Source organism: Salmo salar, chromosome ssa16 (genome assembly GCF_905237065.1).
Source record: "Salmo salar chromosome ssa16, Ssal_v3.1, whole genome shotgun sequence".
NCBI lineage: Eukaryota > Metazoa > Chordata > Actinopteri > Salmoniformes > Salmonidae > Salmo > Salmo salar.
The window spans coordinates 49123865-49149912 of record NC_059457.1 but is presented as its reverse complement, the minus strand read 5'-3'; the positions used below and the strand labels follow the sequence as shown (position 1 = coordinate 49149912).

At 45.4% G+C, this 26048-nt stretch overlaps 1 protein-coding gene across 9 annotated transcripts in view; it reads left to right on the top strand.

The window, feature by feature from the left end:
* Positions 1–26048, top strand: part of LOC106574090 (dynamin-like 120 kDa protein, mitochondrial) — a 75054-nt gene that overhangs the window by 6566 nt on the left and 42440 nt on the right. For 4 of the 9 annotated variants that reach the window (XR_006759779.1, XM_014149637.2, XM_045697353.1 and 1 more), the window contains 18 exons: positions 1973–2061; positions 6450–6695; positions 10077–10130; positions 10381–10491; positions 10763–10849; positions 11091–11204; positions 11972–12052; positions 12205–12279; positions 13479–13550; positions 13676–13775; positions 14081–14211; positions 14510–14582; positions 18755–18827; positions 19381–19496; positions 23432–23496; positions 23623–23699; positions 24587–24752; positions 25003–25155. Coding sequence is in view for 8 of the 9 variants with exons in the window: in XM_014149637.2 (XP_014005112.1) it covers positions 1973–2061; positions 6450–6695; positions 10077–10130; positions 10381–10491; positions 10763–10849; positions 11091–11204; positions 11972–12052; positions 12205–12279; positions 13479–13550; positions 13676–13775; positions 14081–14211; positions 14510–14582; positions 18755–18827; positions 19381–19496; positions 23432–23496; positions 23623–23699; positions 24587–24752; positions 25003–25155 (1883 nt within the window). In the remaining variant the exon portion in view is untranslated. The remainder of the gene's footprint in view (positions 1–1972; positions 2062–6449; positions 6696–10076; positions 10131–10380; positions 10492–10762; positions 10850–11090; positions 11205–11971; positions 12053–12204; positions 12280–13478; positions 13551–13675; positions 13776–14080; positions 14212–14509; positions 14583–18754; positions 18828–19380; positions 19497–23431; positions 23497–23622; positions 23700–24586; positions 24753–25002; positions 25156–26048) is intronic. The other 5 variants (XM_045697355.1, XM_045697354.1, XM_014149639.2 and 2 more) reach the window with 3 other exon arrangements.

Below are 26048 nucleotides of genomic sequence, written 5' to 3'. Positions count from 1 at the left end.
AAGGATTGTTGTTCCATGATGTTCTGAAGGGGAGTATATACAGTGCCTTGCGAAAGTATTCGGCCCCCTTGAACTTTTCGACCTTTTGCCACATTTCAGGCTTCAAACATAAAGATATAAAACTGTAATTTTTTGTGAAGAATCAACAACAAGTGGGACACAATCATGAAGTGGAACGAAATTTATTGGATATTTCAAACTTTTTTAACAAATAAAAAACTGAGAAATTGGGCGTGCAAAATTATTCAGCCCCCTTAAGTTAATACTTTGTAGCGCCACCTTTTGCTGCGATTACAGCTGTAAGTCGCTTGGGGTATGTCTCTATCAGTTTTGCACATCGAGAGACTGACATTTTTGCCCATTCCTCCTTGCAAAACAGCTCGAGCTCAGTGAGGTTGGATGGAGAGCGTTTGTGAACAGCAGTTTTCAGTTCTTTCCACAGATTCTTGATTGGATTCAGGTCTGGACTTTGACTTGGCCATTCTAACACCTGGATATGTTTATTTGTGAACCATTCCATTGTAGATTTTGCTTTATGTTTTGGATCATTGTCTTGTTGGAAAACAAATCTCCGTCGCAGTCTCAGGTCTTTTGCAGACTCCATCAGGTTTTCTTCCAGAATGGTCCTGTATTTGGCTCCATCCATCTTCCCATCAATTTTAACCATCTTCCAAAAAGTTCGATTTTGGTTTCATCTGACCAGAGCACCTTCTTCCACATGTTTAGTGTGTCTCCCAGGTGTCTAGTGGCAAACTTTAAACGACACTTTTTATGGATATCTTTAAGAAATGGCTTTCTTCTTGCCACCCTTCCATAAAGGCCAGATTTGTACAGTATACGACTGATTGTTGTCCTATGGACAGAGTCTCCCACCTCAGCTGTAGATCTCTGCAGTTCATCCAGAGTGATCATGGGCCTCTTGGCTGCATCTCTGATCAGTCTTCTCCTTGTATGAGCTGAAAGTTTAGAGGGACGGCCGGGTCTTCGTAGATTTGCAGTGATCTGATACTCCTTCCATTTCAATATTATCGCTTGCACAGTGCTCCTTGGGATGTTTAAAGCTTGGGAAATCTTTTTGTATCCAAATCCGGCTTTAAACTTCTCCACAACAGTATCTCGGACCTGCCTGGTGTGTTCCTTGTTCTTCATGATGCTCTCTGCGCTTTAAACGGACCTCTGAGACTATCACAGAGCAGGTGCATTTATACGGAGACTTGATTACACACAGGTGGATTCTATTTATCATCATTAGTCATTTAGGTCAACATTGGATCATTCAGAGATCCTCACTGAACTTCTGGAGAGAGTTTGCTGCACTGAAAGTAAAGGGACTGAATACTTTTGCACGGCCAATTTTTCAGTTTTTTATTTGTTAAAAAAGTTTGAAATATCCAATAAATTTCGTTCCACTTCATGATTGTGTCCCACTTGTTGTTGATTCTTCACAAAAAATTACAGTTTTATATCTTTATGTTTGAAGCCTGAAATGTGGCAAAAGGTCAAAGTTCAAGGGGGCCGAATACTTTCGCAAGGCACTGTAAATATGTACCAAGTGAATGTTTTGCTACTGGTCCAGCTGGCTCTGTAGCACCTCCCAACTCCAAGCTGCATTGTACAGGAGAGAAACAAACCAACTCTTTCATAACAGCACTGTGTAAGGGTTTGCCAATTTAATGGCAATTCATGAATGATTTCATTGTCATTATTTTATAGTACCATATCAGATATAACTGGTCAGAGAGCCAATGAAAAGCACGAGCTCCTGAATGTTATTGTGAGCAATATTTTCCAAACCTTTGAGATTCCATCATGGTGTTCTGACCTGGGGCATAGATGGTAGATAGGTCCTCTCTAATGTTGGGCATGCCAATACTTTTCACTCATTACTGCTTTTTGCTAATAAACTATTATTGATGATGTGTGGTGTAACCTCGTGATTTTTCTCATGCGTTGTGCTGTTTTTGTCTCCTAGCCGAAGCCCCTGGCGACACTCCAGTGAAAGCTGCCACAGATGCCCCGGTCACGGCCACACCAGAGGCCAGCCGCAAGCAGTTTAGAAAGGCAAGTCTGCCCTGCGCTGCCTGCCTAGCTCACCCTCGCTCCCTGTGGCATATAGCTCACCCTCATCAGCAGACTACTGCTTTTTGGATTGGCAGTTTGGCTCAATGGAAATGCCATTTCACTTCCAGTCAGTTTGGGAAATGAAGTGAAATTTAGGTCTTGGAGTCAAACTCCTTGAGGTAAAGGGTTGTTTTTCAGGTCATTAACTGAATTTCACATCATTTTGGGATTGACCACAGTCCTGGCTGACTGCCTATACAGTGCATTTGGAAAGTATTCAGACCCCTTGACTTTTTGTTATGTTAAAGCCTTATTCTAAAATGGATTAAACAAAATGTTTCCCTACACACAATACCCCATAATGACAAAGCAAAAACAGGTTTTTAGACATTTTTGCAAATGTATAAACATTTTTAAAAAACACACCTTATTTACACAAGTATTCAGACCCTTTGCTATGAGATTTTAAATAGAATTCAGGTTAATCCTGTATACATTGAGCAATCTTGATGTTTCTACAACTTGATTTGAGTCCACCTGTGGTAAATTAAATTGGTTGGACATGATTTGGCACACCTGTCTATAAGGTCTCACAGTTGACAATGCATGGCAGAGCAAAAACCAAGCCATTAAGTCAAAGGAATTGTCCGCAGAGCTCCGAGATAGGATTGTGTCGAGGCACAGACATGGGGAAGGGTACCAAAACATCTCTGCGGCATTGAAGGTTCCAAAGAACACAGTGGCCTCCATCATTCTTAAATAGAGGAAGTTTGGAACCACCAAGACACTTCCTAGAGCTGGCCGTCCAGCCAAACTGAGCAATTGGGAGAAGAGCCTTGATCATGGCGGTGACCAAGAACCCAATGGTCACTCTGACAGAGCTCCAGAGTTCCTCTGTGGAGATGGGAGAACCTTCCAGAAGGACAAACATCTCTGCAGCATTCCACCAATCAGGCCTTTATGGTAGAGTGGCCAGACGGAATTCACTCCTCAGTAAAAGGCACATGATAGCCCGCTTTGAGTTTGCCAAAAGGAACCTAAAGGACTCTCAGACCATGAGAAACAAGATTCTCTGGTCTGATGAAACCAAGATTGAACTCTTTGGCCTCAATGCCAAGTGTCACGTCTGTAGGAAACCTGGCACCATCCTTTGACGGTGAAGCATGGTGGTGGCAGCATCATGCTGGGTGGATGTTTTTTTTATCTGCTGGGACTGGGAGATTGGTCAGGATCGAGGGAAAGATGAACAGAGATCCTTGATGAAAACCTGCTCCAGAGTGCTCAGGACCTCATACTGGGGCGAAGGTTCACCTTCCAACAGGACAATGACCCGAAGCACATAGCCAAGACAATGCAGGAGTAGCTTCGGGACAAGTCTCTGAATGTCCTTGAGTGGCCCAGCCAGAGCCCGGTCTTGAACCTGATCGAACATCTCTGGAGAGACCTAAAAATAGCTGTGCAGCAATGCTCCCCATCCAACCTGACAGAGCTTGAGAGGATCTGCAGAGAAGAATGGGAGAAACTCCCCAAATACAGGTGTGCCAAGCTTGTAGCGTCATACCCAAGAAGACTTGATTCTGTAATCGCTGCCAAAGGTACTTCAACAAAGTACTGAGAAAAGGATCATTATGGGGTATTGTGTGTAGATTGATGAGGGGGGGGGGAAACAATGTAATCCATTTTAGAATAAGGCTGTAGCGTTGAAAAAGTGAAGGGGTCTGAATACTTTCTGAATGCACTGTACATAAGGGTTTTTCATATGCTATAGGGTGTCTACCCACTCTGCCAGAGTGGGTGAAAACACGCTTTGGGGATGATATTTTACTTCCTTGTGTTAGAAAATACATTTTACAAAGACATATAATTATTTGTGTTCTGAATCATTCAGTTGTATCTTTCTCTAACATTTTAATTAACAGTAGATCCAAAAAGTCGGATTTCGTAAGTTAATACATCCGATAATAAGCACCAAGCTCTGTTGAGTGGTTCAGCTTTCTTGCAGCTACTTTTGAGGATTCTACATTTAGTGGTGGTCGTTTTCAAAGCTGTTTCTGCAGTTTGCCAAAAACTCATTTAGCGTTTTTGTTTTAACTTTTGTTTAACTAGGCAAGTCGGTTAAGAACAAATTCATATTTACAATGACGGCTTACACCGGCCAAACCCGGATGACACTGGGACAATTGTGCACCGCCCTATGGCACTCCAAATCACGGCCAGTTGTGATACTGCATGGATTCGAACCAGGGTGTCTGTATTGACGCCTCTAGCACTGAGATGTCGTGCCTTAGACTGCTGTGCCGCTCGGGTTCGTGCAACACGAGCTGAATTAAATGTAAAAGGAAAATAAAACGCTTGTACATTCGATGCTCTATTGACATTTCAGAGATACGCTTGTTTTTGTGAAATCTTTTGAAAAATAACAGGAATTTCGCATTAATTTGAAAAGCGTGTACTAAAATATGAAAATACTACATGTCTTGTCTCAAAATCGATATCTATATTGTTTTATGACGTATGGATTCGAGAAGAAAGATGACGAGTTCAACGGGAAAGTGAACCTGTCAGGTAGCCTTTATTCTTGATCAGAATCCAGTTTAGCTGACAGACACACTGCAAGTTTCCTTATTTTGACCACTTTTTCTCTCTGGCCTCCATTGATTTAGTCACCCTAATTCTGGCCATCCTACAGGGGTGAAAACTCCAGTAATTTAACAGATTATGATGGAGACATGAGGTTTAGACCATTGGTTTTCTTAGACATTTGTACTCTGTAGGACAGTTTCATTATACTGTGCCAGTCTTTCTGTTGTTCATTTGTATACTGTTGGTAATATTCTTCTTTCTTGTGTTAGAAAGATACATGTAACATTTTTGAAAGTTCAGTGCTTGACCTTACAGAATTTAACCTCATCGGTAGAATATGAATATAGGCTACTGCTATACGTACATATGAGGATATTTGCCGTTGCTTTTTCATCTCATGCTTCTCCATGTGTTTGTTTTTTCCAGAAGCCTTGTGCTGCATTCATGACATGCTCTTTTAGCTTCTGAACCATGACACTGTTTTGCATCCATCTCTGTTCTGTTCTCTTCTCAGTTCATCCATTTTGTATTGTTCCTCTCCTCTCAAGGGCTCTTACACTGTTGTTCCCATGTTCAGTGGAGTAGTCCTGCTTTTAATGTTGTTTTACACTGTTGAACTCCGGTGACTTTTAAGAGGGACATGTTTCAGTCTTAAGCAGTGGGAAAACATTATCATAGATCAACTGAATTCTTGAGTTGGTCAATTCTGTTTCAACTCAGCCAATTTTTATTTTAAATGAATGAGTTTGAAATAGAATTTCTATTAATTACCTGAATGGACTGAGGTAAAACAGACAGACCCCTACCCTGCTTCACAGACATTTTTGGAAAGTCTCTCAATATAAGCAGTTGCCTCAGTTTTTGGATGTACTGTTCATTGGGCAGCTAAAACCAAGGGAGAGGGATGAGTTAAGGATCATTAGACTGTGCCGTTGCTCATCTTCCCCTGGGCTGCAGCAAGCTTCCTGCTCCATCCCTGACAGAGAGGTTGCAACATTCTGCTACTGTAACTTTTCCACATTTCCCAGGTTTTCCCAGAAATCGTGGTTGGAAGATTCACAGATTTCCTGCTTATTCCCTTCTGGTTCCATCAAATCTTCCAACTGGGATTTCTGAAAAATCTAGGGATGTTAGTAATGTTAGTGGAATTTTAAAACCCTCTTCCCTGCGTAGCTAGCTTTGTTTATCATCAGGCTGATTTTAGCAGATAATATAATTGTATGATACTGGCCAACATCCCACATTTTTACGGTGATTTATATAACTTTTTTTAATATTAGCAATTCTTTTAGTAGTTTATCCACATTCAATAATGTATCCACCTCTACATTATCCTAAAACCTGTTGAATATTAAGACAGTTTTCCAGAGTGTTCATGTGTCATATTTTCATCGCATCGAATAGCATGATCATTGTGGAAGTTGGTAGACATCAGCTGTTTTAGTATTACTATAAAAGCCATAGTAATGGACACTATGGAAGACTGCTAAGAAACTGTACAGAATCTTACCCACTTGTGCCACTGGCTGCGAGACACTGGTTGTGGCATCTGTTGCCTCTTCTGCTTTCAGTCTCCCAACTGTTCTGGAGTCTGTGACAGAGAAAGCCTGACTGTTGGGTACTGCTGATGGTGGCAAGATATAGTCCTAGACATGGATTGAGTGACAGAATTTTGACCATAGAGGTCCTATGCTTATGAGTCTGTGGGCATAGACAACCCGAAGCCTGGTTGGTTGGGTTAGTGTGTTGCTTGAATGACGGGTACAGTACGTTGTGTTGACGGCTGTGTTGCTCCTGCCTCTCAGTGTGACGTCCCTCAGGGTCTGCTCGACGAGCTCATTCTCATACAGCAGCAGATCCAGCAGGCTGAGGAGGAGGTCAGGCGGGCCTCCGCGGCCAATAACGCACAGCCAAGCCCAGAGCCCGCTCCCAGCCCACCCCTGCGCCTGTCTCCACCGCCACCTCCACCTCTGAGCCCGCCTCCACGCCAGATACCCGAGCCAATCCCAGCCAGCTCCCCGAGCCCCAGCCCCCCTCGGCAGAAAGGCAAGGTGAAGGTCCTACCCCCCGCCCCACACCAACACCCAGCACTCATCTGTAGAACCCCCTGTCTGAACGTAAACGGTAGAACCGTACCCAAAGCCACCCACCCTCCTCAAGAAGGACAAACCCCCTACTGTTCAAATTCACACTAATGGGGATTTGCCCGGGTAATCCTATAAGAGTACTGTTTATGAAATTGATGGAATTGCTATGGTCATATGTCGTTTGGATTGGTAGCATTGAGCAAGCCTAGAGCTTTTTTCTTGTCCACTTTTCATATGTGAGCTAGAAGGCACTGTAGTGTACTGTATTGAACCTCTGGTCATTGAGTTTTACCAGTCTTTTTATAACCAAGGCTATATGCTACTAACAACAGATCGTATTGTGTTGTGCTAGTTTCCAGTCGCTGAATACAATGCAATGATAAGTAGCAAATATTTCATTAACCACATCTTTTGTGTCACTTTGCCCAAAATGTTCTTGTTAGTTTATTTGATTCTGGGCTAGCTGTTTTTGTATTATTTAGTTAGCCTACATGTGCTAGTTAGCCTACATGTGCTAGGTAGCCTACATTGTGCTAGTTAGCCTACATTGTGCTAGTTAGCCTACATTGTGCTAGTTAGCCTACATGTGCTAGTTAGCCTACATTGTGCTAGTTAGCCTACATTGTGCTAGTTAGCCTACATTGTGCTAGTTAGCCTACATTGTGCTAGTTAGCCTACATAACACACATTGCCATCTCGCTTCATTCAACCTGCCCAAACATATACCCTGCCATCTCCCTCAAACTTCCTTAGTTTGAACGAGGCAATGAAGGAAAAATCATCCATCCTTATGGTATTTGTCAGGGCAGTGTGCCGTGACACACTTTTGTTCCACTGGTGGAACGGCATGTCTGATGCCTGGCAATCTCAGAATCCGCTCATGCCAGTTCAGTACCACAGTAACATAGCCATGGCTCCCTCTCTCATGTAAACCGCTGGACTGCGACCAAACGCTCCTCCCGTAACACTCCACTCACCTACACTGCATAGAGTGGAGTGACACCCTTCTGCATGGTGTGCTGTGAAGTTATGGAATAACTCTAGATATCAGCTATACAGTGAAATCTAATTGAGTTATAGTCCTAGATCAGGACAGGACTGGATCAGGACACGATCAGGAAACGATCAAGATCAGGACTAGATCAGGATCAGGACTAGATCAGGACTAGATCAGGATCAGGACTAGATCTTTCTTCTTAGTTCTGTAATCAGAATGCTGTAGGCTGTTATCACGTCATTGCAATTTGCAAGTAGTTAGCACAATCACCTTAGCTGCAGTCCCTGTCTTTCGTCTGTGTGTACCGTATGTACAGTGCCAGTCAAAAGTTTGGACACATACTCATTCCAGGGTTTTTCTTTCTTTGTACTTTTTTCTACATTGTAGAATAATAGTGAAGACATCAACTATGAAATGACACTTATGGAATCATGTAGTAACCAACAAAGTGTTAAACAAAATATATTTCATTTTTGAGATTCTTCAAATAGCCACCCTTTGCCTTGATGACAGCTTTGCACACTCTTGGCATTCTCTCAACCAGGTTCATGAGGTAGTCACCTGGAATGCATTTCAATTAACAGGTGTGCGTTGTGAAAAGTTCATTTGTGGAATTTCTTTCCTTCATGCGTTTGAGCCAATCAGTTGTGTTGTTACAAGGTAGGGGTGTATAGAGAAGATAGCCCTATTTGGTAAAAGACCAAGTCCATATTATGGCAAGAACAGCTCAAATAAGCGAAGAGAAACGACGGTCATTACTTTAAGACATGAAGGTCAGTCAATCTTGAAAATGTCAAGAACTTTGAAAGTATCTTCAAGTGCACACGCAAAAACCATCAAGCACTATGATGAAACTGTTTCTCATGAGGACTGCCACAGGAAAGGAAGAGCCAGAGTTACCTCTGCTACAGAGGATAAGTTCAATAACTGCACCTCAGATTGCAGCGCAAATCATTGCTTCACAGAGTTCAAGTAACACACACCTCAACATCAACTGTTCAGAGGAGACTGTGTGAATCAGGCCTTCATGTAAAGAAACAACCACTAAAGGGCACCAATAATAAGAAGACTTGCTTGTGCCAAGAAACACGAGCAATGGACATTAGACCTGTGGAAGTCGCTCTGGATAAGAGCGTCTGCTAAATGACTTGAATGTAAATGTAATGTAAATGAAATCTGTACTTTGGTCTGATGAGTCCATATTTGAGATTTTTGGTTCAAACCGCTGTCTTTGTGAGACACAGAATAGGTGAACGGATGATCTCCGTATGTGTGGTTCCCACAGTGAAGCATGGAGGAGGAGGTGTGGGGGTGCATTGCTGGTGACACTGTCAGTGATTTAATTAGAATACAAGGCACACTTAACCAGCATGGCTGGACTGTCAATGGTTTTTCAACAGGACAATGACCCAAACACACCTCCAGGCTGTGTAAGGGCTGTTTGACCAAGAAGGAGAGTGATGGAGTGCTGCATCAGATGACCTGGCCTCCACAATCACCTGATCTCAACCCAATTCAGGTGGTTTGGGATGAGTTGGACCGCAAACTGAAGGAAAAGCAGCCAACAAGTGCTCAGCATATGTGGGAACTCCTTCAAGATTGTTGGAAAAGCATTCCAGGTGAAGCTGGTTGAGAGAATGCCAATAGTGTGCAAAGCTGTCATCAAGTCAAAGGGTGGCTACTTTGAAGAATACAGAATATTAAATATATATTTTGATTTAACTCTTTTTTTTGGTTACTACATGATTACATGTGTTTCATAGTTTTGATGTCTTCACTACTATTCTACAATGTAGAACCCTTGAATGAGTAGGTGTTCTAAAACTGTTGACTGATACTGTATGTGTGTGGACCGTATGTGTGTCTAATCTCCTGTCCCTCCTTGCCGTCCCTATCCATCTACTCATTGGTGCTCGGTCTCCCTCTGTCTGGTTTGTGATCTCTTTCTCTCAGTTATGCAGTGCAGGTGTGGAACTGTTCATTATTGGAGGCTGCCTAAGCCATGTGAATCATTATGGAGTAATAATCTAGATAATGATCTCTTTGATTGCGATAATTCTGCTGTCTTTCCCAGGGTTGGATTTGACTTGTGCCTGTGTGATTTTTGCACTGTGATTCACTGTAATACAGATTAACACCAAACAAATGACTACAACCTGGAATGGAATCAGTTATCCCCCTTTTGTTGCGTTGACTTGTCTTTCCTCCGTTGTGGTGCACGCTGATCTCTGTAATGTGCATGTTGGCTGTCTGTCATGATTCTAGTGGTCTCAGCGGGTTTGGACTGGATCACAATGTCCCAGACTTGTGAGAGCGAGGTTTAATTAACCTGCTCTCTCTGTCTCTAGTCTTCAGACAAGGAGAAGGTGGACCAGCTTCAAGAGGATCTGCTCCGAACTCAGGTACAGCACAATATGGTCCGTATCCTTCCATGTCCAAGTATCTTACCACATTTGCACAGTAAAAATCCAGTTTAATTTGGTAAAGGGACCAAATGGTCCATCTCTTTCCTCCAGTAGATTCCTCATATTATACCACATTGATGTTGTAAAGTCAGGTTAAAAAACATCCGTTTTACTTTGATAAATGGACTGAATTAACGAGATAATTTGTTGTTAAAGATGAAGTCTTCTTTCTCTCTGTTGTCCTCAGATGAAGTACCAGCGCATGCTGGAGAGACTGGAGAAGGAGAACAAGGAGCTGAGGAAAGTGGTGCTGCAGAAAGACGAGAAAGGCATCCACCAGAGGAAAGTCAAGGTGAGTGTGAGTCACGCACACCACACCACACCACACCACACCACACCACACCGCACGCACACACACCACACACCACACACCACACCACACCACACCACACCACACCACACCACACACACACACACACAGAGACACACGTACACACCGGGGTTGTGCATGTGAGTAAAAGTTGATCAAGAAATTTGTTTCGAAACATTCTTTTATAGTCTCTGCGGTAAAAAATAGTAATTCTCCCATCAGGCATTGCTCAAAGTGTTCATCTGTATTCCTTCTACAGAAGTCTCTGATAGACATGTACTCTGAGGTCCTGGACATCCTCTCAGACTTCGACTCTAACTACAACACCCAGGACCATCTACCCAGGGTAAGGAACAACAAGTGGCTCATGGCTTTCTGGAAATGCAATCAAGTTATGGGGATGTTATTGTGAACCCTTTCTTGAGTGTACTGTATACTATACTGCCAGAAATACATTGTTTCCTGTTGAAAAGGCATTGTTGTAAAATGGTAGGTCTCTGCTGTCTATCACACCTATGTGACCTAATCCCTCCCCTCTACCACCCCATCCATCTGTTCTCTCCTCTCTCCTCTCTCCTATACTATAGGTGGTGGTGGTGGGAGACCAGAGTGCAGGGAAGACCAGTGTGTTGGAGATGATCGCCCAGGCTAGGATCTTCCCCCGGGGCTCTGGAGAAATGATGACCCGCTCTCCTGTCAAGGTATAGGAACTCATTTACTAGACTACCTCAGCCCCCTCAAGACCCCTACCTTCCTCCACTGTAGCTGTAAACATATCAAAGATGTATAGAAGCCAGCGTTTTACCTTTGGTATTTGGTATTTTGTTAGGATCCCCATTAGCTGTTGCAAAAGCAGCAGCTACTCTTCCTTGGGTCCACACAAAACATGAAACATGAATACAGAACATTAATAGACAAGAACAGCTCAAGGACAGAACTACATACATTTCACGCAGAAGTGTTGATTTATATATTTTTATTTTTCCAATTTAGTCATTTAGCAGACGCTCTTATCCAGAGTGACTTACATGAGCAATTAGGGTGAAGTGTCTTGCTCAAGGGCATAGACAGATATTTCACCTAGTCGGCTCGGGGATTCGAAACCAACGCTCTTAACCGTTAGGCTACCTGCCGACCCAATTTATGTTCTTATTTTAAAGGTGCAATCTGGGATTTGGTACATCCATTTTTGGATTTGATATATAGCCATTATTCTTGACGAATATAACTTATTAAGTGGTGGGATGATTGCTTTTTTTGTCCAGACTTGTCTTACTACTGTGGCTGTGCCTTGGTGGATTTCTTCTTTTAGTCTGCACTGTTTCATATGGGACATTGTAGTCCACAGTTTGAGTGGTGGAATGAGGTCTGGCTGGATGGGCAGCGTTACCAGCATTGTGCTTTTGGACTGGGGACTTTGAATGTTTCTTTATTGCATTTTGCCACCTGCTTCTCTCTCTTCTACTAGGTGACGCTGAGCGAGGGACCTCACCACGTGGCCATGTTCAAGGACAGCAGTCGAGAGTTTGACCTGGGAAAAGAGGAGGACGTAAGTTTAACGCAGCATAGAAGAGTGAGGCGTTCTCTCTCCCACCATGGAATCATCCTTTCATTGGGGTTTTCATTGGTGTTCATTCACACCGCTTCACTTGTTGATTGGTTCATTCATATAGTGAACCATTGATTCTCTCCTCCCTGCAGCTGGCTGCCCTGAGACATGAGATAGAGCTGAGGATGAGGAAGAGTGTCAAGGAGGGACAGACAGTCAGCCCTGAGGTGAGGACAGAACTCTATCGCTCCACATCTTCTGCCTTCTGCCTGCGTCCCTAATGGCACCCTGTAGCCCCTGTCTGTGTCCCTAATGGCACCCTGTAGCCCCTGTCTGTGTCCCTAATGGCACCCTGTAGCCCCTGTCTGTGTCCCTAATGGCACCCTGTAGCCCCTGTGTGTCCCTAATGGCACCCTGTAGCCCCTGTCTGTGTCCCTAATGGCACCCTGTAGCCCCTGTCTGTGTCCCTAATGGCACCCTGTAGCCCCTGTCTGTGTCCCTAATGGCACCCTGTAGCCCCTGTCTGTGTCCCTAATGACACCCTGTAGCCCCTGTCTGTGTCCCTAATGGCACCCTGTAGCCCCTGTCCCTAATGGCACCCTGTAGCCCCTGTCCCTAATGGCACCCTGTAGCCCCTGTCCCTAATGGCACCCTGTAGCCCCTGTCCCTAATGGAACCCTGTAGCCCCTGTCCCTAATGGAACCCTGTAGCCCCTGTCCCTAATGGAACCCTGTAGCCCCTGTCCCTAATGGAACCCTGTAGCCCCTGTCCCTAATGGAACCCTGTAGCCCCTGTCCCTAATGGAACCCTGTAGCCCCTGTCCCTAATGGCACCCTGTATCCCCTGTCCCTAATGGCACCCTGTAGCCCCTGTGCCTAATGGCACCCTGTACTCCTGTCCCTAATGGCACCCTGTAGCCCCTGTCTGTGTCCCTAATGGAACCCTGTTGCCCCTGTCTGTGTCCCTAATGGAACCCTGTACCCTATTTGATTGATGTACCCTTTATTTAACTAGGCAAGTCAGTTTAGAACAAGTTCTTATTTACAATGACGACCTTCCCCGGCCAAACCCGGACAACGCTGGGCCAATTGTGCGCCGCCCTATGGGACTCCCAATCACGGCCGGTTGTGATACAGCCTGCATTCGAACCAGTGTCTGTAGTGACGCCTCTAGCACTGAGATGCCGTGCCTTAGACCGCTGCACCACTCAGGAGCCCCCTATATAGTGTGATACTGTTATATCGAAAGTAGATCTCTGGTTGAAAGGAGTGGTCAAAAGTAGTGCACTAGACTAGGGAATAGGGTTCTATTTGGGTCTCTAGCGGCTATATAATGAAATCTCACTAGTTCTCAGCGTTTTACCAGCTCTATGTCGATCCCTGACTGTTTTTAGTGCTAAATGTTTTTCCTTTTTCCTGTGTCACAGACGATCTCTCTGAGTGTCAAAGGACCAGGCATCCAGAGGATGGTGCTAGTAGACCTACCAGGAGTCATCAGTGTGAGTACTACACTCACTCACACACACACACACACAGGCGCATGCAGAAACACACACACGCGTGTATGAAAACAGTGACCGTACAGTGATAGGAGCGGTGATGCGATGGTGTGTGTTCCTCTCAGACTGTGACTGCAGGCATGGCAACAGACACCAAGGAGACCATCTTCGGCATCAGTAAGAAATACATGCAGAACCCCAACGCCATCATCCTCTGTATCCAGGGTGAGTCAACACTGGAGTCATCTTCCTCTGACCAAACAGAACATCCTGGAGCTCCTCTCCCTCTTTACTCCCTCGCCTCCACTTTGATCCTCTGTTCTTTTCTCTTCTGTCTGTCTCGGCTCTGCCGCTTCGGTCTCGGCTCTGCCGCTTCGGTCTCGGCTCTGCCGCTTCGGTCTCGGCTCTGCCGCTTCGGTCTCGGCTCTGCCGCTTCGGTCTCGGCTCTGCCGCTTCGGTCTCCTCTTGTCTCTTCTCCTCTCCTCTACCTGACCTGCTGTTTTCTCACCCTTCATCTCTCTGGTCCTCAGATGGGTCAGTGGATGCAGAGCGCAGCATCGTCACAGACCTGGTCAGTCAGATGGACCCGCATGGGAAGAGGACCATCTTTGTCCTGACCAAAGTAGACCTGGCAGAGAAGAACCTGGCCAGCTCTAACCGGGTGAGATATAAACTCACACACCCGCACAACACATGCATCACACACATGTTCAAGACGTTTTGCAACGGGAAGCGGAAATGACAACCATGGTCAAGGTAATCCCAATGAGCATGGACGATATACATTCGACAAGTTAAAATTGTCTGAGAACTATTATATGCCTCCTTAGCCACAAAGGGTTAGCCTTTCATTAGTTGTAAAAGCTGAGTGGTACACTCAAACAGTCATGAGGTACAGACTGAATGAAATCTACAGCCTTCTCATCTGGGATTTTATTCATGTGTTTTTCTCCCTACAGATTCAACAGATTGTTGAAGGAAAGTTGTTCCCTATGAAAGCCTTGGGTTACTTTGCTGTGGTGACCGGGAAAGGTAAGATGCATTCCCTTTTCAAGTCTTACTCATCAGATCTTATTTCAAATTTCAATCAAATTAGGCTACACATGTAACTCAAATCTATACTTTTCCGAGGAAGCATACAAACAGAACTATCTTAAACGCATCTAAAAAGCCAGGACTGTTTACTTCAACATGTTCTGTTGTTTTTATGCTTCCTTTAGAAAAGTAAAGATTTGAGTTACGTGTGTAGCCTACGAGAGAACGCATGGCTGGCATGGAAAATGTGTGTTGTGTAATTTGAGTATATTTCGGTTAAAAAAAACACTACAACTAAAGCAACTGTTGAAGGTCAACATCATTAATAACGTGAGTTAGAAATACGCAAGGAGTACCGGAGGGAAGACACAGAGTCTGGCTTACTGCATGAGCCGAAGCTGATTTAACAACAAAATAGACCATATATTGTTTAAGCTTCACGAAACAGCTTAACACTAAAGTTGACAGTCTGCCAGTGACCCTAAAGAAATGATCTATGTAAACGGAGACGAGCTTAAGACAGCGATTGAAAGAAAAGCCAAAGAATTCCAGGATTACTTAGACTTGGATATAAGGCAACTAGCGAGAAGAGGCAATGTGGAAGCCAAAAAGACCAGCGCAAACCCACCCACTAAATTCAACCCTGAGGTGTCTATCATTCTAGCAGGCCGACTGTTGGAAGAGAGCGAGGGTACTTCTGATCCAGTGTGACCCGGAGCTAGTAGTTGCGGATGCATGCAAGGGGCCGGGCGGGATCAAGCTGGAACTACGCTCTGTCCAGGAGGAAGTGGCTGTCCTTTGGCAGAAACAAAAGCTGAAGAGTCACTTAAGGTTCATGGATCACCAAAGTCTCACACGGAACGACACATTGATCTGAGATCCCAACCAGGAAGAAGTTCTACATCACTGGGAGTTGTCGAGTGATGCAACAGCTTTTATCTGGTCCTGATGCTGTTAGTACGATCTGGGAGACGCGGCGGACTGAGACTCAACTGCCCAGCCATTAGGTGCAGACCAGTTTACTCTGGTTCAGTGGAACCTTAATGGTTACCAGTTTATTCTGGTTCAGTGGAACCTTAATGGTTACCAGTTTATTCTGGTTCAGTGGAACCTTAATGGTTACCAGTTTACTCTGGTTCAGTGGAACCTTAATGGTTACCAGTTTATTCTGGTTCAGTGGAACCTTAATGGTTACCAGTTTACTCTGGTTCAGTGGAACCTTAATGGTTACCAGTTTACTCTGGTTCAGTGGAACCTTAATGGTTACCAGTTTACTCTGGTTCAGTGGAACCTTAATGGTTACCAGTTTACTCTGGTTCAGTGGAACCTTAATGGTTACCAGTTTACTCTGGTTCAGTGGAACCTTAATGGTTACCAGTTTACTCTGGTTCAGTGGAACCTTAATGGTTACCAGTTTATTCTGGTTCAGTGGAACCTTAATGGTTACCAGTTTATTCTGGTTCAGTGGAACCTTAATGGTTACCAGTTTATTCTGGTTCAGTGGAACCTTAATGGTTACCAGTTTACTCTGGTTCAGTGGAACCTTAATGGTTACCAGTTTACTCTGGTTCAGTGGAACCTTAATGGTTACCAGTTTACTCTGGTTCAGTGGAACCTTAATGGTTACCAGTTTACTCTGGTTCAGTGGAACCTTAATGGTTACCAGTTTACTCTGGTTCAGTGGAACCTTAATGGTTACCAGTTTACTCTGGTTCAGTGGAACCTTAATGGTTACCAGTTTACTCTGGTTCAGTGGAACCTTAATGGTTACCAGTTTACTCTGGTTCAGTGGAACCTTAATGGTTACCAGTTTACTCTGGTTCAGTGGAACCTTAATGGTTACCAGTTTACTCTGGTTCAGTGGAACCTTAATGGTTACCAGTTTACTCTGGTTCAGTGGAACCTTAATGGTTACCAGTTTACTCTGGTTCAGTGGAACCTTAATGGTTACCAGTTTATTCTGGTTCAGTGGAACCTTAATGGTTACCAGTTTATTCTGGTTCAGTGGAACCTTAATGGTTACCAGTTTATTCTGGTTCAGTGGAACCTTAATGGTTACCAGTTTACTCTGGTTCAGTGGAACCTTAATGGTTACCAGTTTATTCTGGTTCAGTGGAACCTTAATGGTTACCAGTTTATTCTGGTTCAGTGGAACCTTAATGGTTACCAGTTTATTCTGGTTCAGTGGAACCTTAATGGTTACCAGTTTACTCTGGTTCAGTGGAACCTTAATGGTTACCAGTTTATTCTGGTTCAGTGGAACCTTAATGGTGGGACAGCTTTGAACTGTGAGCTAAGACAATTGATTCAACTTTCACTGAATCCTGACATTATATCCCTGAATGAGACATATCACACAGGTCAGCATTCAATTGAAATGGAGGGTTTTTCTTGGTTTGGACATAAGAGGAAAACCCATGTAAGAGGGAGCCTACAGTATCTGGCGGAGTTGGACTTTTGGTTAGAAACAAGATGCTTGAGTCCTGTAAAGTGAATGTCAAATGAGTAGATGGCATAATTGGACTGAAATTTGAGCATCAAGTAGATGGCAGGGAGTGAACCAGTATCTGAATGCAGGGGCAGTCCTACTCCCCTAACCAGTGTCTGAATGCAGGGGCAGTCCTACTCCCCTAACCAGTGTCTGAATGCAGGGGCAGTCCTACTCCCCTAACCAGTGTCTGAATGCAGGGGCAGTCCTACTCCTCTAACCTGTGTCTGAATGCCAGCCTTACCCTGGAGGTCAGGAAGGTGGTTGAGTGTGCTAAACCAAAGAAAGCTACAGGAATTGATGATTTTTCTAATTAAGTTTTGACGTCACCTAAATTGTTCCAAATACTATTTGAACTTTTGCAGGCTTTTACGTTTTTATTTATTTAATGGTATTAATCCATCTGTATGGTACAAATCAATAATCAAGCCTATCCCCAGATCCTCCAAAAAGGACCCTGAAATCTCATTGAACTATAGCGGGATAAGTCTCATTACTGCTGTATATAAATTGTATTATTGTGCTCTAAATAACAGGCTCTCCCACTATCTAGAACAGTCTGGTCAGCTTGCATGAACAGTAGATTTTCAAAAGGCTTTTGATTGGGTGAATTGAAACCACCTTGCTTTTAGACCAATTAAAATGTAAGATTCTATGATGCCATCAAAGCTCTTTATCTGGCTCCAGTTGCTTGTGTTCAGGACAATGACCTGAAGACTGGCTGGTTTCCAACCCCTTACGGCAGGGCTCCCCAACTGGCGGCCCGGGGGCAGAATTTGGCCGGCGGGTGGTTTTATTTGTCCCCCCCAAAAATTAGCAATTTTCTTTGTTGGACATAATGTAAAAACACGATGAAATCGTCTTCAAGTCATTTTTATTTGGGAATTCTGTTCACAAGTATTTCCACAAATGTAAGCCAGCCGGCAATGATTGAAATCATTATGCTTTAGTCAGTTATTATATATATTAGGCTTCTTGCGGTCAATTTACAGTCTACAAATGATTTGTGCTGTGCATATACAGTATTTCATATGAATTACCTAAATTGATCAACTTTCACAGTGAATACTTTTGTTTAGAGGCTTTTTTTTGTACCAATGAATGGAAGTTGAACATGGCCAAATGAGTCAGTTTAATTCAATGTGCAGTAGTCCCTAGGCCTATTTTAATGAAACTCTGGCTGTAAATATAGGCAGTAGATCGCAGGGCATCCCCAATTATTTTTTTATTTTTTTCCCCTCTGCGCTAAACTTTTTGGAAATGGAAAAGGTTCACTTTCTCATCTTTAAACACATCTCAAGTGCATGTGCTCTGTCCAGCAGCTCTCAATAGCAGGACGGGGGGCATTTTCATTAGGACGGACAGTTTAAATATTATTGGGACACCTACACATTTGGCAGCCAAGCACGAGTTCTCAGTGTTGCTTTATATTGTCTAGACTTGTTGAGTTACCTTCACGCCTAGAATAAAAACCTCCAGGCTTCCATTATGAGAAAATATATCTATCAATTAAAAAAGGAATTACAGGGGGCAATTTGGAAAGCCTTTTCCTGTGTGAATGTTTCTCTGGAATAATGGACATGCTGGGGTAATAATTACATAACCAAAGTTCTATGGTAATAGTAGTCCCGTGGTCAGGCCTTGAATCACTGATGTGAATCTGTTATCCCCTCTTCTTTAGGCAGTGCTGGGGAAAGCATTAACTCCATCAAAGACTACGAAGAGGACTTCTTCCAGAACTCTAGACTACTGAGGTGGGTGTCCTCACTCCCTGCCATCTAGACTACTCAGGTGGGTGTCCTCACTCCCTGCCATCTAGACTACTCAGGTGGGTGTCCTCACTCCCTGCCATCTAGACTACTCAGGTGGGTGTCCTCACTCCCTGCCATCTAGACTACTCAGGTGGGTGTCCTCACTCCCTGCCATCTAGACTACTCAGGTGGGTGTCCTCACTCCCTGCCATCTAGACTACTCAGGTGGGTGTCCTCACTCCCTGCCATCTAGACTACTCAGGTGGGTGTCCTCACTCCCTGCCATCTAGACTACTCAGGTGGGTGTCCTCACTCCCTGCCATCTAGACTACTCAGGTGGGTGTCCTCACTCCCTGCCATCTAGACTACTCAGGTGGGTGTCCTCACTCCCTGCCATCCACATTTCCATCAGATTTGGTTTAGAAAATGAATTGCCAGTCAATTCATTCATTTGGTTGAAGTCCATGGTTTTTAATGATATCATTTTTCTAACTGAATAGAAATGGAACTGCGCTGGAACACGTTAACCTGACCGGTGTCCTTCTGTCCACCCCAGAGACGGCATGCTGAAGGCCCACCAGGTGACTACTAAGAACCTGAGTCTGGCCGTTTCCGACTGCTTCTGGAAGATGGTCAGGGAGTCAGTGGAGCAGCAGGCTGACGCCTTCAAAGGTAACCAGGCGGGTTAGGTCCCCAAAATAGTCCTGTGATGCGTGATCCCCAAAGCCTTATCGATTTAACCTACGTAGAGACACAAGGGACCATCAAGAGTTAACCAACCCTGTGAGCCCGTTGGTGCATCATATTTCTCTACTTTAACAGGGATGTGTGATATGTTGGAAACTTGTACAGCAGAGCGTTGTAAACAAGAAGGGAGAAATTATGTGATCTACAGGAATTTAGAGGTCCAGTCGACCTTCTGACAAAGGATGCAGTGATCAATATTAAACCTGCCACTTCTGATAAAGCGAGGCATGATATAATACACGGCATCCAAGGGTTTTAGAGAAGTGGCTGCTGCTTTCTGATAAATGGTGTCACCATGATGAAGAGCTGGCAGGAAGGTTGCCTGTACTTCCTGTTTCCTGCTGTTTAGGGAGAGGCAGGAACTAAATCTCAGCTTCTTAACAAGTTCATCCGTATGTTTTTTTATTTAAACCTCACATTTTTGTCAATCCACAATCCCAGATATTTATAGTTGGGAACCTGCTCGATGAGAGAACCATCCATTGCATAAATATGTAAACCATCTGAAATATTTCTAAGAGAATGAGAAAACATACATTTCATTTTTGGCCCGGTCGGCCAGCGGCAAGGGGCTCTGACGTGGCCCGGTCGGCCAGCGGCAAGGGGCTCTTGACGTGGCCCGGTCGGCCAGCGGCAAGGGGCTCTTGACGTGGCCCGGTCGGCCAGCGGCAAGGGGCTCTGACGTGGCCCGGTCGGCCAGCGGCAAGGGGCTCTGACGTGGCCCGGTCGGCCAGCGGCAAGGGGCTCTGACGTGGCCCGGTCGGCCAGCGGCAAGGGGCTCTGACGTGGCCCGGTCGGCCAGCGGCAAGGGGCTCTGACGTGGCCCGGTCGGCCAGCGGCAAGGGGCTCTGACGTGGCCCGGTCGGCCAGCGGCAAGGGGCTCTGACGTGGCCCGGTCGGCCAGCGGCAAGGGGCTCTGACGTGGCCCGGTCGGCCAGCGGCAAGGGGCTCTGACGTGGCCCGGTCGGCCAGCGGCAAGGGGCTCTGACGTGGCCCGGTCGGCCAGCGGCAAGGGGCTCTGACGTGGCCCGGTCGGCCAGCGGCAAGGGGCTCTGACGTGGCCCGGTCGGCCAGCGGCAAGGGGCTCTGACGTGGCCCGGTCGGCCAGCGGCAAGGGGCTCTGACGTGGCCCGGTCGGCCAGCGGCAAGGGGCTCTGACGTGGCCCGGTCGGCAGCGGCAAGGGGCTTTGACGTGGCCCGGTCGGCAGCGGCAAGGGGCTCTGACGTAGGGGATGGTGGACAGTATAAAAGGAAGCAGAGTGATTCCTTTGATCTAAGCTATTTAAAAGACTAGCGTAGCTGCTGAAACGGTGCTACGTTCAGGTCTAGAACCAGACTGGTGAAGAATATCAGCGGAGGTTGAAAGTTCTTAGCTGCTATACACTGGATTCGTGCTCCCGAGTGACGAGGTGGTCTAAGGCACTGCATCTCAGTGCTAGAGGTGTCACTACAGACCCTGGTTCCACCTGGGCTTTATCATAACCAGCCATGAGCGGGAGTCACATAGAGCAGCGCACAATTGGCCCAGCACCGACCGGGTTAGGGGAGGGTTTGGCTGGGCTAGGCAGTCATTGTAAAATAAGAATGTGTTCTTAACTGACTTGCCTAGTTAAATAAAGGTTAAAAAATAAATGTTAAAAATCTTGACATACTGTAGCTTACTCTAATATATATTCTGCTGTACATATAATTCTTAGTATATTGAGTGGAAATTCATCCAGTGTATATATGTGTAGATAGCATTTGGATTGATGTTAGTGCAATTTAGGTTAATTGGATTTGTTCAACATTTCTTGTTATTTTTTTTAATTACTTGTGTACTTGTTTGACATTTTACTACATTGTTAGGAGCTAGTAGCATAAGGATTTCACTGCACCCGCTATAACATCTGCTAAACTGTGTACGTGACCAATACACTTTGATTTGATGACCTAGCATGAATGAAATAACCTCCTCTCCTTTCCTTCATGCTAGGTCGTCAACCTCCTCTCCTTTCCTTCATGCTAGGTCGTCAACCTCCTCTCCTTTCCTTCATGCTAGGTCGTCAACCTCCTCTCCTTTCCTTCATGCTAGGTCATCAACCTCCTCTCCTTTCCTTCATGCTAGGTCGTCAACCTCCTCTCCTTTCCTTCATGCTAGGTCGTCAACCTCCTCTCCTTTCCTTCATGCTAGGTCGTCAACCTCCTCTCCTTTCCTTCATGCTAGGTCATCAACCTCCTCTCCTTTCCTTCATGCTAGGTCGTCAACCTCCTCTCCTTTCCTTCATGCTAGGTCGTCAACCTCCTCTCCTTTCCTTCATGCTAGGTCGTCAACCTCCTCTCCTTTCCTTCGTGTTCTCGCCCACCCTGCCACACTTCTCCCCTCGCCCCTGCGCTGCTTCCTAGTGGCCGTTATCCCCGACAGCTGGTGGTCCTCTCTAACAGTAACATCAGGGACTAGATTTATGCACCTGTGGCTGTGGTGTGTCCCCGTGGATCTCCTTCCCATTATGTGGTGTATTGATCTGCTGCATGTCAAAGCCCCTCGCAGGCACCGAGCAAGGTGCCGGACATCCTGACCCAATAACCCACCCACCCCGACAATTACCGTCATCTCCTTTGTGTAGGGAGAGGTGAGGGATGATGGGAAATGTGTATGTGGGGGGCGTGTTCTCTAGCGAGTGATCTCAGCCACGGCTCTGTCCCTACTGCCCTGGTGTGATTAGGAGTGTGTTCTCTAGCGAGTGATCTCAGCCACGGCTCTGTCCCTACTGCCCCGGTGTGATTAGGAGTGTGTTCTCTAGCGAGTGATCTCAGCCACGGCTCTGTCCCTACTGCCCCGGTGTGATTAGGAGTGTGTTCTCTAGCGAGTGATCTCAGCCACGGCTCTGTCCCGGTGTGATTAGGAGTGTGTTCTCTAGCGAGTGATCTCAGCCACGGCTCTGTCCCTACAGCCCCGGTGTGATTAGGAGTGTGTTCTCTAGCGAGTGATCTCAGCCACGGCTCTGTCCCTACTGCCCCGGTGTGATTAGGAGTGTGTTCTCTAGCGAGTGATCTCAGCCACGGCTCTGTCCCTACTGCCCCGGTGTGATTAGGAGTGTGTTCTCTAGCGAGTGATCTCAGCCACGGCTCTGTCCCGGTGTGATTAGGAGCGTGTTCTCTAGCGAGTGATCTCAGCCACGGCTCTGTCCCTACTGCCCCGGTGTGATTAGGAGTGTGTTCTCTAGCGAGTGATCTCAGCCACGGCTCTGTCCCTACTGCCCCGGTGTGATTAGGAATGTGTTCTCTAGCGAGTGATCTCAGCCACGGCTCTGTCCCTACTGCCCCGGTGTGATTAGGAGTGTGTTCTCTAGCGAGTGATCTCAGCCACGGCTCTGTCCCGGTGTGATTAGGAGTGTGTTCTCTAGCGAGTGATCTCAGCCACGGCTCTGTCCCTACTGCCCCGGTGTGCGTGCCAAAATAGGTTTTATTTTTCCTTTTGAACTCTCTCATCATCATAGCAGGTAGTAGTGAAGCTGTCCCTATACAGACTGCAGGTTAACTACTGGTTAATTCATAACACCAAACAGATGAGACATTCGGACAATGAGACCGTCTAACCAGCTAGCTCACCCATGCTACTGTCTGGGGCTGCCTGACTCTCAACCCTGGCTTGGATCTTTAGCAATGGAGACAAAATACATAGTATTGATCCTTACTCACTTTTTATATTCCGTATATCCATTATAATGTCTCCAATTTATACCTCTGTAATTTCATCTGTGGCTTCTTCATTAAATAAAGTACAGATGAAGTTAGACGTATAAACACTCACTATGAGAGAACCCCCCCCCCCCCCCCAAAGGTCTGGTCCACTGACTGTCTGTCCTCTCCTTCCTCAGCATCCCGATTCAACCTGGAGACAGAGTGGAAGAACAACTACCCCCGTCTGAGAGAGCTGGACAGGGTATGTCGAGTCAACAATATTTTCCTTCACTCGTCTACTGATTCTGAGATGTTTTGAGAGATGCCATATTGGAGTGCCAGATTCCGCCCAATAATCATGCGTCTTCTGTTTGTTTTTTCCTCCCAGAATGAACTCTTCGAAAAAGCCAAGAACGAAATCTTGGACGAAGTCATTAGCTTGAGTCAAGTGACACCGAAACACTGGTTAGTGTTTTACCTGATGTTTCCCCTTTTTAAAGGATGTTTGGTCACCTGTAGCTTATGTACATGATTATTATTTATAGATGTTTAAAACGTGTTCTAATTTTTACATGGCCAACATCATCTCAGTGTTGAATGCTTCATATTCAAAGGCCTTTAAACGAATTGTGAAATGCCCGTCTGCCAGCTATGTTGTAGAAGCTATGAATGGTGGTGTGTGTGTTTATGATACATTAGTCTTTACAGAGGCCCATGGGAATTGAGCTGGGGTTCGTCCCATTGTCACAGAGCCCTGTTCAGATAAAGAGCCTTGCTTTAGTTAACAAGCTGCTGGTCTTTCATGGCTGTGCGCCCCAAATGGCCCCCTGTATAAGGAGTAGGTCACTATTTGGGATGCAACCATTGGGACTCTACAGTAAAGTGCAGTCTGAATAGTGAGCGTTTATTTTGTTTACCAAAAGGGATATTTTCCGTCCTTTCATTAAACCTAATATGACAGGCAAAGTCAAAGGACACATCACTACCACTTTCTGCCCTATTGCTTTCAGCTATTATGCCTGTTCAGATCAGCTGCAAATGTGGAGAGGACATAACCAAAGAAAGCAAATTGAGACTTTTTCCAAATATTTTTTTGTCTTTGTGGGTTTATATTTATTTATTGAGATGGAACCGTGAAGACAGATGAGGTACTAGATTGCGAGTCAGAAGTGCACTGGGTTGGATTCAAGCCCATGCTGACTCTGCTGTAGGCTGTGTGCACCGGTGTTTGCGGCACTAACCGCTGAAACACACAGGTCACTCACTACTTTAGACTTAACGTACACTCACACAGCGTCGTCTTCAAAACTGCTGTCCAACCAAGAAGTTGTTTTCCTATCTTCACCCTGTAGGGAGGCCATCCTACAGAAGAAGCTGTGGGAGCGTGTGTCCACCCACGTCATCGAGAACATCTACCTGCCTGCAGCCCAGACCATGAACTCTGGTACCTTCAACACCACCGTGGACATCAAGCTCAAACAGTGGACAGACAAGCAGCTGCCTCACAAGGCATTAGAGGTAGAGTTGCGCTGCAGCTGCCTCAATAGCTCTTTAAACCTCTTCTTGCTAACGGTGGAGATACATGTCATACGGAGATGTTGGTGTGAGGTCTAAGTCAAGAGATAATTTAGATCATTGAAGATTGGATTTACTGTGCCCGTCAAATGTACATGTTCTGGTTGGTCTGACAGGAGTGGTGTACGGGTGTTGTAGTGTTGTCTGTAGCAGGCCGTGGTGTCGTGTTGATACCTGGCCCTCTGTTCTCCAGGTTGCCTGGGAGACGCTGCAGGAGGAGTTTGCCCGCTTCATGGCGGAGTACAAAGGGAAGGACCAGGACGACATCTTTGACAAGCTGAAGGAGGCGGTGAAGGACGAGAGTATCAAGAGGCACAAGTGGAACGAGACAGCCATGGACAGCCTGGTACACACACTCACACACACACGCTCTCTCTTTCGCTCTCTTTCGCTCGCTCTCGCGCTCGCTCTCTCGCTCGTTCTCTCACTCACACTCACCAGGGTTTCTTCTGGATCAAAAAGGAGCTTAGGTGGTTGGCGTGGCAATGGGTGGAGTGAATTTTAGAGGCTCCCATCTGTGAAGAGAAATATTACAATTTTTAAGACCATTTCCTGCAATTCTACAAATTTCTCCAAGGAGCTCCCATACATTTTGGCAGTTTTATGCATTTTGCCATGGCTAATGCAGTGGTCTTTTGCTCAAACATAATAATAATCAGTAATGCTAAATTCATTGTTTTTCACATTTTTGATTCTCCCTGAATGTCTAGCTTGTTAGTTCTCAAAGGTTATATTATAACAAAAATGAGATTTTCAGTAGTTTAAGTTAACACTGAAAGCGCTTTTCCATCCCAAAAATGTATGTACACTACATGACCAAAAGTATGTGGACACCTGCTCGTCAAACATCTCATTCCAAAATCATGGGCATTAATATGGGCGAGCTTTACACCACCCCAGCCGACGCTTGGCATTGCGCATGGTGATCTTAGGCTTGTGTGTGGCTGCTCGTCCATGGAAACCCATTTTATGAAGCTCCTGACGAACAGTTATTGTGCTGACGTTGCTTCTAGAGGCAGTTTGGAACTCGGTAGTGAGTGTTGCAACCAAGGACAGAACATTTTTACACACTTCAGCACTTTGAGGTTCTGTTAGCTTACGGCTGAGCCGTTGTTTCTCCTAGATGTTTCCACTTCTCAATAACAGCACTTCCAGTTGACCGGGGCAGATCTAGCAGGGCAGAAAGTTGACCAACTAACTTGTTGGAAAGGTGGCATTCTATGACGTTGTCACATTGGA